Source organism: Cherax quadricarinatus, chromosome 30 (assembly GCF_038502225.1).
Source record: "Cherax quadricarinatus isolate ZL_2023a chromosome 30, ASM3850222v1, whole genome shotgun sequence".
Classification (NCBI taxonomy): domain Eukaryota; kingdom Metazoa; phylum Arthropoda; class Malacostraca; order Decapoda; family Parastacidae; genus Cherax; species Cherax quadricarinatus.
Genome location: NC_091321.1, coordinates 24,182,176 through 24,200,057, shown reverse-complemented (window position 1 = coordinate 24,200,057; position 17,882 = coordinate 24,182,176). Strand labels below are relative to the sequence as shown.

General features: G+C 39.2%; 2 protein-coding genes across 2 annotated transcripts in view; both read left to right on the top strand.

Moving 5' to 3' along the window:
• Positions 1–17,882, top strand: part of LOC128692710 (uncharacterized) — a 50,300-nt gene that overhangs the window by 248 nt on the left and 32,170 nt on the right. The window contains exons 2-6 of the mRNA XM_070090119.1: positions 2,144–2,489; positions 3,911–4,049; positions 6,818–7,061; positions 7,853–8,091; positions 8,235–8,568. Coding sequence (XP_069946220.1) covers positions 2,152–2,489; positions 3,911–4,049; positions 6,818–7,061; positions 7,853–8,091; positions 8,235–8,568 — 1,294 coding nt within the window. The 5' untranslated portion in view covers positions 2,144–2,151. The remainder of the gene's footprint in view (positions 1–2,143; positions 2,490–3,910; positions 4,050–6,817; positions 7,062–7,852; positions 8,092–8,234; positions 8,569–17,882) is intronic.
• Positions 8,566–12,215, top strand: LOC138853432 (uro-adherence factor A-like). Its single transcript, XM_070090008.1, has one exon. The coding sequence runs from the start codon at positions 11,016–11,018 to the stop codon at positions 11,709–11,711; it is 696 nt and encodes a 231-aa protein (XP_069946109.1). The 5' UTR covers positions 8,566–11,015; the 3' UTR covers positions 11,712–12,215.

Below are 17,882 nucleotides of genomic sequence, written 5' to 3'. Positions count from 1 at the left end.
AGGTGAGACCCCCACATCCTCACCTGCGTCAACCTAGCTCCATCGTCTCATCAACGGACCAGTGACTATCTCACGTTCGCGTTATTGCTGGTAAACACTGCCTGCGTTAGCAACACCGGCGTTTTTTTTCTTTCCATGCCCCGCCATTAGACCAACAGCACCATTAAATAGGAAAAGAATCCATGATTCATTCACTAACAACATCAACTTACCTGCCACTTGTGATTACTCGAAGCTAATAGACGACACTGTTGACTTGGTTAATATCTTTCTTTTTGCCAATGACTCCCAGACCATTTTCATTACTCGTGTCTGATGGAGTCAGCCATGAAGCTGTTAAGACAGCTTTCGTTTTACTTTGTACCGCCTGAGCAGCTAATTAATATACTACACACACTTGGATCTTCCTGTGCGAGGTAGCACATAAAATACTCCATTACAGAGGCCTCTGTGAGTATTGCCACACTGTACTGCGCATATGTACTTACAACATAAAAATATTAAATTCACTTAAAATGTTATAACCTCATAATACATTTAGATATTTTGTTATTACCACTACAAACATTAGTGGTTCTCTGGGTCATGGTACAGTTCACTCAGCTAGTCGGTGCAATGTGTGTATACACTCTCAACAAGATCGTATTATTCAGATGAGTCTTTCAGTCTAAATGGTTGAATGTTTGGCCAAAGATATTGTTCAAGTGTGTGGCTCTCTCTCTCTGTTTATAAAGTTTACATTTCATGAGACTGGCATCTCTGCTTACACTTGACTGTCCAAAATGCTTGTAGCATTATTTAGCCTAGCCGTTACAAAGTCTTGGATTCTACTGAAATTTTTACTCAGTCATGTAAACATACATCACACATTTCATAGCGATGGATCTGCTAATATCAATCTGTAGTGTTCCATTCTCTTCAGACTCGTTTGTTAGTTCTTTTCTAAGAATGGGGTTTAATCCTCTGTTTGAGAAACCAAAATTCTGTTCGACGTTTTTTTTTTGTCCCAGTCCAGGAGACCAATGTGAGAGAGGATCCATAAACAGCTTAACTTTGATCTTCATCATCTCGTCTTGGGCCAATGTTGTTGGTATATAATTGTTATATTTGTAAGGAACTGCTAAAACCGTTAAGGTCCTTCAGCGCTTTGGAAATAGAAGAATCCGGTTTGATCCAAAAATGCGCAAGGTAATTCTGATTCGTCCTACTTTTAAGAGACCATGAACTGGAAAGCATTTCTGGGGGTTACACAGAGCAGCTCTGGTGTTGATGATTAACATGATGCGCGGTGAAGTGATCATTCTTTTGGAACATTATTAGCTACCTGGAGGTCATTCCGGGGGTCAACGCCCCCGCGGCCCTTTACTCGAGCATACCCGAGGGTCAACACCCCGGCGGCCACGGACCGGAGTATAACATTTGTATTCGGCCTCCAGTAATTAGCTAGAGCACCAGGTGGAACTTGACTCACTTCAGCTCATTAGCCACCAACCTGTCTTACGCAGGAACATTAAAATGGATAAGTTTCCGCACTCTGATTCGCCATAAAAAAATGTAGGTGGTTCATGAGATTCACTAAATCAATATGCATGATTAGAAAGCCTATACGTCCCCTTGGACCGGAGGACAGAAGGAAAAAACAAGAATTTACATGCATAAGCTTTCCAACTAGGGGGAATTTATGTCTGAGTACACTTGTACCCTTTCGGGTTTAGTGCTTTCCATGAATATAATAATAATAAGATACATTTTGGTCGCTTGCGCGATACGTGCAAGGTATTCCTCTGTTTTATAACCCCAGTCCCCACTACCTCAATGCTCGCTATTGGAATAGTGCAGAGTGCGGCACAAGTTGATAATGCAGTTAAACATTAATGTTAAAGATTTGAAGGGAATAAAAAGAGGAATTAACAAGTCATCATATGGAAACTAATATTCAAATTTCTTTTATAAAAACAGTAAATAATGATAGAAACAGCCCAAATCTAATACTTTATAAAAGTACCCCATCGAGGATACATAATAATAGTAATAATAATAACAACAATAATAATAATAATAATAATAATAATGTTCATGTGCATTGGTTTTTCCTACACATTTCTTTTTATTCCAAAATAAATGTTTCTTTGTTGTGTTGCAGCAGCAGTTATGGGGTGGATAGCTGTGTCAGTGGTTGCTCTGATGACTGCGGTCGTGACGACAGTGGGTAGCACCGTCCCTCACTGCTTTGCTGACAACAACAGCAACCCTTCCAGAAGCTTTAACACAGACCTCAGTGGCATCAGCGACTTCGGCTTCGACCTCTACAGGGAGCTCTCCAGCAAGGGCACAGCCAAGAACTTCTTTTTCTCCCCTTACAGCATATGGACAGCACTTACCCTGAGTTACCTCGGGTCAGCGGGAAATACAAAGACCCAGTTGGAAGCCAGTCTCAGGGTTACTGGCAAAACATCAACATTGAGGCTGTGGCGAGCACTTGAAACTATGTGAGTAAATGCTGTGATTTTTCATTAAATACCGGAATGCACTGCTGTTTGAAGCTTGTTAGCATAAGAACACAAAAAATAACCACAAATACACCTACACACACACACACACACACACACACACACACACACACACACACACACACACACACACACACAGCGAAGAGGCGGGGCTAGGAGCTATGACTCGACCTCTGCAGCCACAAGTAGGCGAGTATATACACACAATTATACGTGTGGATTTGTCACAGAGACAAAAATATAAATAAAGCAGAATATCAAAAGTTTTGTATAACCCTGCAGACATAGGCCTTATGAAAGTTATGACGTGTGTAATTAAAAAGAATAACACATGCGAGAGCTAGAGATAACGGGGGTTGATGATGTCAAACATCATCAACAAACCACATCAATGCTCTTCTGAGAGTCACTCATTAATAACACTGGCGAATATTAGGAAAACTTTTTTTACAGGCTCAGTGATGGACCGAGCCACGGGGGGCGTTGACCCCCCGGAACCCTCTCAGGGTAGACTCCAGGTAGGTAGCTAACAATATTTAGACATGGTTTAGAAAATATACTGTTTTTCAAACATGTTAAACCCTGTATCTAATTCTCACCTCATTATAAACTCTTGCTGGAGTGTTCGGCTATCGTGCGTTGGTTACATTTAACTGCATGTTGGAAGCAGCTCTGGAGTTTCTTACACACGTGTAATACAATCATACAGCACTAGCGTTGTATTTCAGTTACACTTCATGATTATTAGAGAAGGTTACAGCACATATTCCGAACGTTGTATCGAGAATAAATGGGTAATTACCAACCGTATTTGGTACTAATGAATGGGAAAAATTACTCTATTTCAGACTAAAAGTGACAGAGTTATAATATGTCGCTTTTTCTTCTTTTAATTCTTCTTATTAATGTTTTACAAAGAGAGTTAAGCCACTTGGTGTAGTTATCATTCTACTGCTTCTCACTAAATATGTTTATTTTCCTGCAACAAGGGGTACATACTCCCACATGTATTAATCTCTCTCCGTATATATATATATATATATATATATATATATATATATATATATATATATATATATATATATATATATATATATAATGTGAGTAGTCACGAAAGCGCTTGGAACTTCTCTATTCTTTCACAGTGGTTGTTTTGCATATTCTGAAATCACCTGTTTACTGTGATCTTATTGCATATATATATATATATATATATATATATATATATATATATATATATATATATATATATATATATATATATATATATATATATATATATATATATATATATATATATATATATATCCTTATTTTAGGAATTAAAGTAAACTAATGGCCTTCGTGTGGTCGATAGGTTTTAAATCCAATTAAGTAGGTAAGCAATGTTCCTCGTGCAGGTACGCTCAGCGGGCCGCCTCCAACCCTCAGTACACCTTCAACATGGCCAACCGTGTCTACTTCGACAACATTCTTCACCTTCGACCTTGCATTACTAACATCCTCCACAAAGAGCTGCATATTGTCGACTTCTCCGATGTAAGTACTCACGTTTTACTACAACAAAACAAAAAAGAGATATTTTAACATATTCTCAAAAAAAAAAAATATTGAAAAGCCTAAAATAGGCTCAGCATGAAGGACTCACGTTTTAGACCTGAGTGTGATCCCGTATTACTTTTACTGCTTTTAAACTGTTATATTCACTTCGCTGTGAAATCTGTTTATCTGAGCACTGGTGTTCGGCTCCCATGAATCATGTCAAGAATGAAGTGATTCGGGCACCAGTCTAGGATGATCACCATCAGGTGTAATCAGTTAGAATGCTTATTTTATTCTCATTTCATGAGAATGCAAAAGACTCCGACGATGTAGATACAGGTTACATTCCAACAGAACTCCTTGTTGTTGCAATGTTTAAATTCACGTCATTGCGATATGTTAAAGTTCGTCTCAAAGGGTAGTGGATGGTCCCCAGATTTTTTATAATTTTTTTCATAGTTGTCTTACATATATTTATTGGTAACTTTAATGGTGATATTTGTGTTTCAAGATATCTGTGTACCGATAATTGCTATTATCTAATTTTACTTTTAACAAGAGTTTAATAATTTGACTTGGATTTTTCTTTGTTTAATTAATGAACGTTTTCCAAAATTTCCAATTTATAGTTCCTGTCAAATCTTCTCTTTTGTTGCGCTAGTCTCTCTTTTACATTCTAATACCAAAGTATATATTATATTTAACCACTGGAAAACTTTCACATTAATACGTGTAAACTTCAGGGATACCGCTTACAAAACTACTGTTACCAAAACTAAGACGAACAGGTACTGTCCTCTTTATCTCGTTAATCTTCCATGACGTCTGACCAGCTGAAGTTTAAAACTATTTTCTTTGTATCACCTCGATATTTATTTCACATTTCCTTAGTCAGGAATGACTTAATCATAGTCAATATGTATTTTCTCTCTAGCACTAGTTTTTATATTCCATCTGAAACTTGATTTTAATGGATATATCAGTCATCCACAAGCAAGATTGTGGTGTGATAACAACACTGGACTGTGTCCATTATGTTACGTAGCCACACAGTGGGTGTGCCCACCATGACGCAATCCTAAAATAATAGCATAACAACACATCTTGTAACTCTCATAGATAATAAGACAGTCACACACTGCGGGTGTTCCCACCATGTAACTCATATATATAAGAGTGTGGAGGTACACTGCTGGTTTACCATTATATTGTCTAAACTTCTTAATTTAGTATCTTATGATATTTTGTCTTCCCTTAATTCGTATTTGTACAGGAATGCATTTACGTCATGCGCTGTCGTATATATATATATATATATATATATATATATATATATATATATATATATATATATATATATATATATATATATATATATATATATATATATATATATATATATATATATATATATATATATATATATATATATATATATATATATATATATATATATATATATATATATATATATATATATATATATATATATATATATATATATATATATATATATATATATATATATATATATATATATATATATATATATATATATATATATATGCAAAACAGCCACTGTGAAAGAATAGAGAAATTCCAAGCGCTTTCGTGACTACTCACATTATCAAGGAACTATGAAAGTAAAGCATCCAAGGAAGGTATATAAGGGGTCTGGCCAACACCTCACTATCAGATCCCACAACGGTTAAACACCTGAAGTGCGCCGGCCCAACTGGACAGGTCCTTCGCACAACCCACCAACAAACTATTCTACCCAAGAAAATTTTAAAAATTATTATTTGTCCAGTGTATTATTAAATTCTTCCCAAATTCTATTAATTATAAATGGATCTAATTTATATAAACCAAAGGAAATATTCATATTATTGTCAAAACTGCTTTTTATGAAACAAGATTCAATTATATTCCTGTCGACCATGGAGAAAGTAGTATCAAGCAAGTCCATGATCGACAGGAATATAATTGAATCTTGTTTCATAAAAAGCAGTTTTGACAATAATATGAATATTTCCTTTGGTTTATATAAATTAGATCCATTTATAATTAATAGAATTTGGGAAGAATTTAATAATACACTGGACAAATAATATTTTTTAAAATTTTCTTGGGTAGAATAGTTTGTTGGTGGGTTGTGCGAAGGACCTGTCCAGTTGGGCCGGCGCGCATCAGGTGTTTAACTGTTGTGGGATCTGATAATGAGGTGTTGGCCAGACCCCTTATATACCTTCCTTGGATGCTTTACTTTCATAGTTCCTTGATAATGTAAGTAGTCACGAAAGCGCTTGGAATTTCTCTATTCTTTCACAGTGGTTGTTTTGCATATTCTGAAATCACCTGTTTACTGTGATCTTATTGCATATATATATATATATATATATATATATATATATATATATATATATATATATATATATATATATATATATATATATATATATATATATATTCTTTGTAAACGCTTCAATGTTTCTGTTTATTTTTTTATTTTAATTCTTCAACATTTGTACTCCGTATTCTGATCTGGTTCACATTTCCTGCGTCGAGAATGCCTTAAACACTTTTTAATGTAATTTGAATTTAAAACACCTTTTTATTATTAAGTCATTCTTAAAACCTTTGCAAGCATGTTTAAGCAGTCAGTGGTGTCCAAAGTATGTATGCAAACGAGTGAGGGTAAATTTTGAATTCATTTCCCCTATAAATACTGATCATTTTTTATCGGGGATATTGTTACTTGATAGGTTCATGGAACTTCAACTAGTATCAACGAGTTCGTGTCTAGCACCACTAAGGGCCGCATTCCTGAGCTGGTTACCCCAGATGACATGGTGGACGCTCTCATGGTGCTGGTCAACGCAGCTTACTTCAAGGGGACCTGGAGGTACCAGTTCAAACCTTCCTCCACCACAACCCAGAGTTTCTTCGTCAGCTCCAGCAACTCTGTCGATGTGCCCATGATGAAGCTCAAGACCAATCTCAGGCTAGGTAAGGTGGTGTGTGTAAGTGTAACTGCGACAGTCTCAGGCTAGGTAAGGTGGTGTGTGTAGGTGTAACTGCGACAGTCTCAGGCTAGGTAAGGTGGTGTGTGTAAGTTTAACTGCGACAGTCTCAGGCTAGGTAAGATGGTGTGTGTAGGTGTAACTGCGACAGTCTCAGGCTAGGTAAGGTGGTGTGTGTAAGTGTAACTGCGACAGTCTCAGGCTAGGTAAGGTGGTGTGTGTAGGTGTAACTGCGACAGTCTCAGGCTAGGTAAGGTGGTGTGTGTAAGTGTAACTGCGACAGTCTCAGGCTAGGTAAGGTGGTGTGTGTAAGTGTAACTGCAACAGTCTCAGGCTAGGTAAGGTGGTGTGTGTAAGTGTAACTGCGACAGTCTCAGGCTAGTTAAGGTGGTGTGTGTAAGTGTAACTGCGACAGTCTCAGGCTAGGTAAGGTGGTGTGTGTAAGTGTAACTGCGACAGTCTCAGGCTAGGTAAGGTGGTGTGTGTAGGTGTAACTGCGACAGTCTCAGGCTATGTAATGCGGTGTGTGTAGGTGTAGGTGTAACTGCATCAGAGGCTCCCTTCATTCACTATATTTCTATATGATAATGATGATACGTTTATTGCGTAAACGAGTTCTCTCAATACTATTGTTTAGGCTTCTTTTACTTTTGTGTTGTTTATTCTCTTCTTTGTAATAAGAAGTTACATATCTGACAGTACTTCATAGCATGAGATTTTATTACTTGCTGTACTATGATTGGTCCAGAATTAACTTCCCTTTCCTTCACACTTCAGCTCAGTCGACGGAGCTGGGAGCCCAAATTCTGGAACTGCCTTATGCTGGCGACGTCATCTCCATGTTGCTGCTGCTGCCAGATGTGGAAGGAGAGGCAGGGTTCTCCAACATGGTGTCAGCCCTGAGTGGTGGGTCCCTCTCCAGGGTCACCAGCGGATGGAGTTCACAACGTGTGCTCGTAGAGCTTCTCCTGCCCAAGTTTAAACTGGAAAAGACGCTCAAGAATGAGTTGAAGGAGGTAAGCAGGAGAGAGAGAAAAAAAACGCAAGAAGATTACAATATTTGACGAAGATTCTCTAGTTATGTAACCAATAAGGAAGTGACTAACGTCCTTAGAGACAAACTTTCTAATAACTGTTTTTATTTGTCTCGCTTCAACAGGGCCTCATAAACCTGGGCATCCGCGACCTGTTCAACAGCTCTCTGGCTGACCTGACGGATTTCGTAGAAGAAAACCATCTCAGCGTCAGTAAGACCATCCACAAGGCCTTCGTTGAGGTGTCTGAGGAGGGCACGGAGGCGGCGGCGGCGACGGCGTTGATAGCCTACACAAGGTCCAGCTTCAGCAAGGCATATCAACTTGTCCACAAGTTCCACTGCAACAGACCCTTCGTGTTCATCATTCACGACAACCAGGCCAAGAACGTGCTCTTCATGGGAGCTTACAAGTCTCCCCCTAGAGACAGTAGGAAAATAAGCGGTGGGTGGAGAAATTAAACACAGGCATTGAGATGAAATGAAAAAAAAAATCTTAAAATTATATAATGGGAGAGACAGAGATCCATATATAGAGAGAAGTATAGGAATGACTGAAATATAGTAAATATATTTAAGTGTATATAAGAAAGCTGCTCCCATTTCCTTGCGAATAAGAACAGACGTTGATTTGAACCATGGTCCGGTTTTCTGTTTATTCGTTCTCATTCGGTGAAAGAATAAATATAAGAACGGTTGAGTTTATATTTCTTTATACATATTAACCTATAGATCATTTCTAGCAGCCGCGGGGTGGACAGGGAAGCCTGTGGATTGTTTGCCTTCCCAGGACTTTAAGAGTTTTTCTTGGAGAATTTGAATTGACCTGTATGGTTGATATGCAGTTTCTTAAGTTCATCACTCTCTGAGATGATAAGAACTGTATAGTCTGTACTGTTATACAGAGAGAGAGTTACACAAATAACCTACACATAGGAGAATGAAATTTATGACAACGTTTCGGTCCGACTTAGCACACAGAACCACGAAGTGACAGTAGCCAGTATATAAGAGATGGCGGCTGAGCCGTCGGAAGTAAAACAAGAGGAGGCAATAGTGGAATTTTAGAAGTAGTGGAAGCAATGGTAGAAGCAGTAGTAATACTAGTAGTATAAGTAGTGTCACAGTAGCAGAGGTGACAATAAGAGAAAGAGTAGTGGCAGTGACACAAAAATCAGAGAGTGGAGTTTTAGCGAAGCAATAGTAGTATTACTGGAGGTAGTCCAAGAACATGAGAAAAAACAAAAAAAAGGTGGACTACAGGAGAGCTAATGTTTCACGAGGGTACGACAGTAACCCGGGAAGAGAATTCATAGGACAGCATCAGATCAAGGCAGAAGGAAAGGCAAAGAAAATATAGGAAAGGAGAAGTGAGGAGAGGAGGAGATGATCAGGTCAAGTCATAAGTGTTCTGAACTTCGGAACATTTGACAATGTAATGAGATAGGAAGACATCTACAGAGACAAAGCCAGGTTTAAGATTCATTTGAGGAGAGTTGTGTATAAAGGATGCTTCAATAAGACGGCGTCTGTGGAAGCTTGAAGAAGGAAACACAATTTTAGCAGAGGACCAGTTAATAGGATGACTGTTGTCTCTAATATGATAGAAAAGAACACTATTAGTATCGTCAAGTTTAACACTTCCTTTGTGCTCTTTAAGTCTATCAGAAAGAGAGCGGCCAGTTTCTCCAAAGTATTGGAGAAGATAAGATGAGCAGGAAATGGAGTAGACTCCTGAGGTATCCGTGGCAGGAGAGGTACGAACTAGATTACTTCGAAGAGTATTAGTTTGACGAAAAGTAAGTTTGATGTCTAAGGAACGGAGGGAGTTGTTAAGATTTAGGAGCCTGGAAATATAACGAAGACACAGAACAGGAGATTTCACAGTAGATAGTTTGGGAGAGAAGTTCGTTTAGCATGTGAGAATGCAGAGCTTTTGAAAGGCAGCAAAGCCAAGAACGAACTACGAAGAATGAAAACTCCCGAGTCAAGAAACTGAAGGTCACAAATGCAGAGGGAACGGAAAAAGAAATAAGAACACTTTTCTTGACATAGAAAGCATAGAAAAAAGATTCGAATGTACACATTATTGTGCACTGTCTTGCTATAAACGAAGAAAGAAATGCATGTAGCCGAGAGATGGACATGTACATTCCCATTTAGCTTCAATTTTAATGGAAGGAGCAAGATTGTTAATTACAATTTTCCCAAGAAACATCCTGGAACATTGCCTGAAGACAACAATACAACATTTCCAAGAAACATCCTGGAACATTGCCTGAAGACAACAGAACAGTTTACCCAAGAAAGATCATGAGTACTGCCTGTAGACAACAATTTACGTTAATTCCTATTTTAGGGATCAAAGTATTCTTTCCTGCTGGTGAAAAGGTCACTTTTTTTTTAAATTGAATCTGGTGCTAATTACTTCTGCGAGGAAGAGTAGTGCTCATTTTTTTATATTTAGTTTAAATCATGTTTTTTTTTTATGCCAGGCGTGGATTATAATTTTTATAATAGTCTATGATAACTCACGGGTTAAAACAAAATATTATTCAGGATTTTTCTCGGTTAATTTAATTTTATTGTTAGTGTTATTATTAACTTTCGGATCAGTTCATGATTTAATTTTTTATGTCAGGTTTGAGAGGTCGTTAGTTCCTATGTCTAAATATTTTGGATGAGGCTGCCAGGCGGAGCCTCTTCATGCTGGGTTTTTATATTACTCTGCACTTTATTTGCTTTTTGCTATTATCTTGGTTAAGTTATGTTGACTTATTATGCAACCTTGATGAGCCTAGTGTAGTCGATAGGCTTTAAACTCCTTTAACCAACCAACAGTAACATATGTACACCGAGAAGTGTATATACGCTGAAAGTTTTCTTTGATCTGTTTTAGGGATTAAAATGTTCTTTACTGTTAGTGAACATGTTACTGGTAGTGAACATGTTACTAGTAGTGAACACGTTACTGGTAGTGAACATGTTACTGGTAGTGAACATGTTACTGGTAGTGTACATGTTACTGGTAGTGAACATGTTACTGGTAGTGAACATGTTACTGGTAGTGAACATGTTACTGGTAGTGAACACGTTACTGGTAGTGAACATGTTACTGGTAGTGAACATGTTACTGGTAGTGAACATGTTACTGGTAGTGAACATGTTACTGGTAGTGAACATGTTACTGGTAGTGAACATGTTACTGGTAGTGAACACGTTACTGGTAGTGAACATGTTACTGGTAGTGAACATGTTACTGGTAGTGAACATGTTACTGGTAGTGAACACGTTACTGGTAGTGAACATGTTACTGGTAGTGAACACGTTACTGGTAGTGAACATGTTACTGGTAGTGAACATGTTACTGGTAGTGAACATGTTACTGGTAGTGAACATGTTACTGGTAGTGAACATGTTACTGGTAGTGAACATGTTACTATTAGTGAACACGTTACTGGTAGTGAACATGTTACTGGTAGTGAACACGTTACTGGTAGTGAACATGTTACTGGTAGTGAACATGTTACTAGTAGTGAACACGTTACTGGTAGTGAACACGTTACTGGTAGTGAACATGTTACTGGTAGTAAAAAAAGTTAGTTCACTACCAGGCTTTAAATGTAATTAACGAAACATACGCAGCAAGGCCTCATACATCAGTATGTGTATATCTATCAGTCTATGTATGCTGAGAGTTTATTGTAATCTCTATTTTAGGGTTTAAAGTAAACTCTCAGCATCCATAAGAGAGATCTTAATTCCTATTTTAGGGACTAAGATGTCTCTCATGGTACATAATTTACATACAGTCCTTGTGAACCTTTGTTGAGTAACAGACTTTAAATATTTTTAAGCATTCACCTATTTTGGACACAGTGTAAGTGTATATATTATTTGATCTTTAGAGCTGATACTTAAACAATGTTGTAAAATATTATTATATTACAAAAACACAATAATATGTTAGATATTTTTAAATAATAAGATGGTTAGGTGTGGGGAGTCAGCTAGTCAGTACCGTATTTAAAAACTGATTATTGTTAAATATAAATTTTATTGATACATTTATTGTTACGAGAATAAATGATACTTTTAGTTTACAAAGACATTTACTTAACCAAAATAACTTTTATTTTAAACAAATATCCATGGAGGTACTGCCACCTGTTACATACGTTTATATTAAGAACGTGTGAGTACTGCGGCCAGCAGTAACAGCCTGGTTGATCAGGCCCTGATCCACCGGGAGGCCTGGTCGTGGACTGGGGCCGCGGGGGCGTTGATCCCCGGAATACCCTCCAGGTAGACCCTACAGGTAGACCCTCCAGGTAGACCCTACAGGTAGACCCTCCAGGTAGACCCTACAGGTAGACCCTCCAGGTAGACCCTACAGGTAGAGTAGGTACACTGCAGACTTCTACTTACATTCGGTACACTTGTCTTTATTTTGTTGTTTCTTAATGTTACTTATTACTGTAATTGTTCCATCAGTGTTAACGAGGCTTGGTCTGAGACCGGCCACCGAGGCAGATGGAACGAACATATATGGACAGTCAAAATGTGGTCTTAGCAGGTTTTGCCCTCTCTCCTGATCAAGTGGTCAACTGAATTCTGAGTTGATGACTATGTGCCCAATATACGTACTAGTACGCACAGTTCAGATATACCATCTGTTAATATTTATAACCTTACAACGAACTAGTACGTCTAACTAGGGTAAATGAAATCAGGAGCTGTTGTTCCACCACTAGCTTTCCTACCAGAAAATAAGGTGTGCAGCATATTTAAAGGCAGTATTACACTGGTTATTTAACTGTAGACGTATCTCGGGATTTACCCATGAAGGATACTTTACTGTTGCTTGGCAATAATATTCTTTGTTCTAGAGTGTGTCCCGAACCTATTGTAACCACAGAAAGCTCTTCTCATTCCAAATATATTACAGTTTCATGATACTAACAGTGGAATTCAGTCACAAAACACACTAAGTATATTTAACCCAGGAAAACACAAAAGCCCAACGATGTGGCTTAATCATGTTTCGAGGAGGGAGGTGGATGGGACTTGTAGAATGGAGGAGGGAGTAACAACACTTCGTTCTTCAGATATCAAACTTAATTTTCGCCAAACTAATGCTCTTCGTAATACTCTTGTTCATACCTCCCCTCCTGCCACTGATGCTTCTGGAATCTACACAATTTCCTGTTAATATTTTCTTCTCCAATACTTTAGAGAACTGGCTGCTCTCTTTCTGACAGACTTGAAGAGTAGGGAAGAAGCGTTAGCTTTGCTGGCAATAACAACGATTTTTCTGTCATGTTAGAGATCACAGTCATCCAAATTATTTACTGATCCTTTGTCGATTGTAATAAAGTTGGTAGAATTACCGACAATATGTAAAGTAAAAGGACACAAGTGCAACTAATGTGACATTTATTGTGGCAACGTTTCGCTCTCCAGGAGCTTTATCAAGCCATTACAAACAATACATGGACACAGAGGGTATATAAAGGCTCAGAGTGAGGTGAATACTAGTGAGGTACCATTTCGATGTTCACTAGTGGTAGTAGTAGTAGTAGTAGTGGTAGTGACAAAAGCAATTAATTCGTACATGAGTAAAAGGATATAAAAGCTATTACTTGGGTAACATAAAAATAGGTTGGACAAATATAAACTGGAATGAGGCAGGTTGTTTCAGTGTTCACTCTCTGTGCTTTGTGTAGTATAACAGGAGAGACTATGTGATGGCAGGGTTTACTGTTTTCAGGAGGATTCTTGCTAAGACTTCGGAGATGGTGAAGCTGCCGTTGTTTTGTTTAATTGTATTCGAAACAGCGATCAGTGCTGATTCAAGGCACTTGCGTGTGCGGAAATTAGTTTCTTTTATCACTAATTGGGCGTCTCTGAATTTCATAAGATGATTGGTGGAATTTCGGTGTTGTACACAGGCGTTGTTTAAGTTGTCGTTCCTACATGCGTATATGTGTTCATTGAGGCGGGTGTCGAGGTTTCTTGCTGTTTCACCTACGTAGATCTTGTCACAGCCTCCACAGGGTATAGTGTAAACTCCTGCATTGACTGGTTCGTGGTGCTTGGGTTTTGTCCTGGTTAGATCCTTTATTGAAGTGGTAGAAGCGATGGCGACTCTGGTGTTAGCTTGTGAAAGTACTTTTGAGACGTTTAGTGCAACCTGGCTGTTGGGAAGAATTATAACTTTGTTGGGAGCGGTGTTGATGCGTGGAGAATTGATGATCTGAAGAGCTCTTTTCTTGCAGTCTTTGATGAAAAAAGAAGGAAATTGTAACTCAGTGAATGTTTGGTGAATGTAAGTACATTCCTCGTCAAGAAACTCAGGACTACAAATTCGGTATGCTCTTAGGAAAAACCCGATGATGATGCCTCTTTTGGTCTTGGTATCTTGACTGGAATAGAAGTGTGTGAGATCATTTTTATTGGTGGGTTTCCGATAAACTTGAAATCTTAGGTTGTTGTCTACTTTGTGAATGAGGACGTCGAGGAAAGGTAGCTTGTCATTGGACTCTTCTTCTAGTGTAAACTGAATCGCTGGTTCAACTGCGTTGAGCCTTGCCTGAAGATCCCGTACATCAAAACGTTTTGGAGTTATTACGAGGACATCGTCCACGTAACGTAACCAAGTGACGCTTGAAGGGATGATGTTGGCGAAGTGTTCAGACTCTAGGTGTTCCATGTATAAGTTGGCTAGGACGGCACTTATTGGGGACCCCATTCCCATGCCGTAGGTTTGTTTGTAGAGCTTGTTATTGAAGGAAAAACAGTTGAAGTTAACACAGAGTTCAATCAAGTCAACAAAATCTCCGGGAGGTAAAGGAAGATTAAGGTCCTGGTTGACTTTACGTCGTAGAACCTCGATGGCTTTTTTGGTAGGTACTTTTGTGAAGAGGGAAGTCACATCCAAACTGCTTAGTTTCTTGTTACGGATGGAGAGGTTACGGATGCGGTTGAGAAGGTCGCCTGAGTGTTTAAGATGAGCGGGGCTGATGGTCCCCAGAAGGCAGGAAAGATGTTTGGCAAGAACTCCGGCTAGTTTGTGTGGAGCACTGCCTATTCCTGACGTGATTGGTCTGAGAGGAATATTGTGTTTATGGGTCTTGGGTAAACCATACATGTGTGCTGGTTTAGGGTTGCTTGGTAACAAGTACAGAAGTTTCTTCCCTTCTCTAGTGCGTTTGAGTATTTGTCTGCTTTTGTATAGAAAGTCTTTGGTGAGCGTCTCCCACTGTTGAGTGCTGATAGGTTCGTATGTAGATTGATCATTCAAAAGGTCCATCATTTTAGTGTTGTAGTCACTGGTGTTGAGTATGACGACTCCACCTCCTTTGTCGGCGGTGGTGACGATAATGTTGGGGTCGTTGGCGAGGTCCTTAAGGGCAGTGATGTATCTTCTAGGAAGATTAGAAGAAGAAGGTTCACATAAAGCTGCAGTGAGAAGGCCCTGTATATAACCCTTCTGGAAGTTGCTGTCACTGTGTCTATGGTTCCTGGTAACAAGATTGAGTTGATAGTTAGGTTTGCGTATGTTGGTGGTAAATTTGAGTCCCAGACTCAGTGCTTGTTTCTCGTAGTCGGTTAAGGTGCGTGACGATAAGTTGTTTATCAGGGATTCGCGTCCCATTTCCTTCCACCGACTGTTAGTGCAGAGGTACTTCCTACAAGATTGCCTGGCAGAGAAGGTGATCCCTAAGTCTACTCCTGCACAACTCTCCAACTCCAAGCACCCCTTCTCTCCAGCTACCCAAGCTTACTTAACTGAATGTGCCGAAGAACTTTCTAACATCGCTAAGGAAACCTTTGAAACTGCAAGGAATATGAGGGCCAATCTTCAGATTGACCAACACACTGCTGAGCATATTCTCAGCACAGTCACCACAGCTAACCTCCAACAGAAGATCAAACTCAATCGCAAACTTCAGTACCTCTGCACTAACAGTCGGTGGAAGGAAATGGGACGCGAATCCCTGATAAACAACTTATCGTCACGCACCTTAACCGACTACGAGAAACAAGCACTGAGTCTGGGACTCAAATTTACCACCAACATACGCAAACCTAACTATCAACTCAATCTTGTTACCAGGAACCATAGACACAGTGACAGCAACTTCCAGAAGGGTTATATACAGGGCCTTCTCACTGCAGCTTTATGTGAACCTTCTTCTTCTAATCTTCCTAGAAGATACATCACTGCCCTTAAGGACCTCGCCAACGACCCCAACATTATCGTCACCACCGCCGACAAAGGAGGTGGAGTCGTCATACTCAACACCAGTGACTACAACACTAAAATGATGGACCTTTTGAATGATCAATCTACATACGAACCTATCAGCACTCAACAGTGGGAGACGCTCACCAAAGACTTTCTATACAAAAGCAGACAAATACTCAAACGCACTAGAGAAGGGAAGAAACTTCTGTACTTGTTACCAAGCAACCCTAAACCAGCACACATGTATGGTTTACCCAAGACCCATAAACACAATATTCCTCTCAGACCAATCACGTCAGGAATAGGCAGTGCTCCACACAAACTAGCCGGAGTTCTTGCCAAACATCTTTCCTGCCTTCTGGGGACCATCAGCCCCGCTCATCTTAAACACTCAGGCGACCTTCTCAACCGCATCCGTAACCTCTCCATCCGTAACAAGAAACTAAGCAGTTTGGATGTGACTTCCCTCTTCACAAAAGTACCTACCAAAAAAGCCATCGAGGTTCTACGACGTAAAGTCAACCAGGACCTTAATCTTCCTTTACCTCCCGGAGATTTTGTTGACTTGATTGAACTCTGTGTTAACTTCAACTGTTTTTCCTTCAATAACAAGCTCTACAAACAAACCTACGGCATGGGAATGGGGTCCCCAATAAGTGCCGTCCTAGCCAACTTATACATGGAACACCTAGAGTCTGAACACTTCGCCAACATCATCCCTTCAAGCGTCACTTGGTTACGTTACGTGGACGATGTCCTCGTAATAACTCCAAAACGTTTTGATGTACGGGATCTTCAGGCAAGGCTCAACGCAGTTGAACCAGCGATTCAGTTTACACTAGAAGAAGAGTCCAATGACAAGCTACCTTTCCTCGACGTCCTCATTCACAAAGTAGACAACAACCTAAGATTTCAAGTTTATCGGAAACCCACCAATAAAAATGATCTCACACACTTCTATTCCAGTCAAGATACCAAGACCAAAAGAGGCATCATCATCGGGTTTTTCCTAAGAGCATACCGAATTTGTAGTCCTGAGTTTCTTGACGAGGAATGTACTTACATTCACCAAACATTCACTGAGTTACAATTTCCTTCTTTTTTCATCAAAGACTGCAAGAAAAGAGCTCTTCAGATCATCAATTCTCCACGCATCAACACCGCTCCCAACAAAGTTATAATTCTTCCCAACAGCCAGGTTGCACTAAACGTCTCAAAAGTACTTTCACAAGCTAACACCAGAGTCGCCATCGCTTCTACCACTTCAATAAAGGATCTAACCAGGACAAAACCCAAGCACCACGAACCAGTCAATGCAGGAGTTTACACTATACCCTGTGGAGGCTGTGACAAGATCTACGTAGGTGAAACAGCAAGAAACCTCGACACCCGCCTCAATGAACACATATACGCATGTAGGAACGACAACTTAAACAACGCCTGTGTACAACACCGAAATTCCACCAATCATCTTATGAAATTCAGAGACGCCCAATTAGTGATAAAAGAAACTAATTTCCGCA

Coding starts and splice junctions, on each gene's coding strand:
- LOC138853432 (XM_070090008.1), top strand. CDS start 11,016: ATGTTCTTTACTGTTAGTGAACATGTTACTGGTAGTGAACATGTTACT.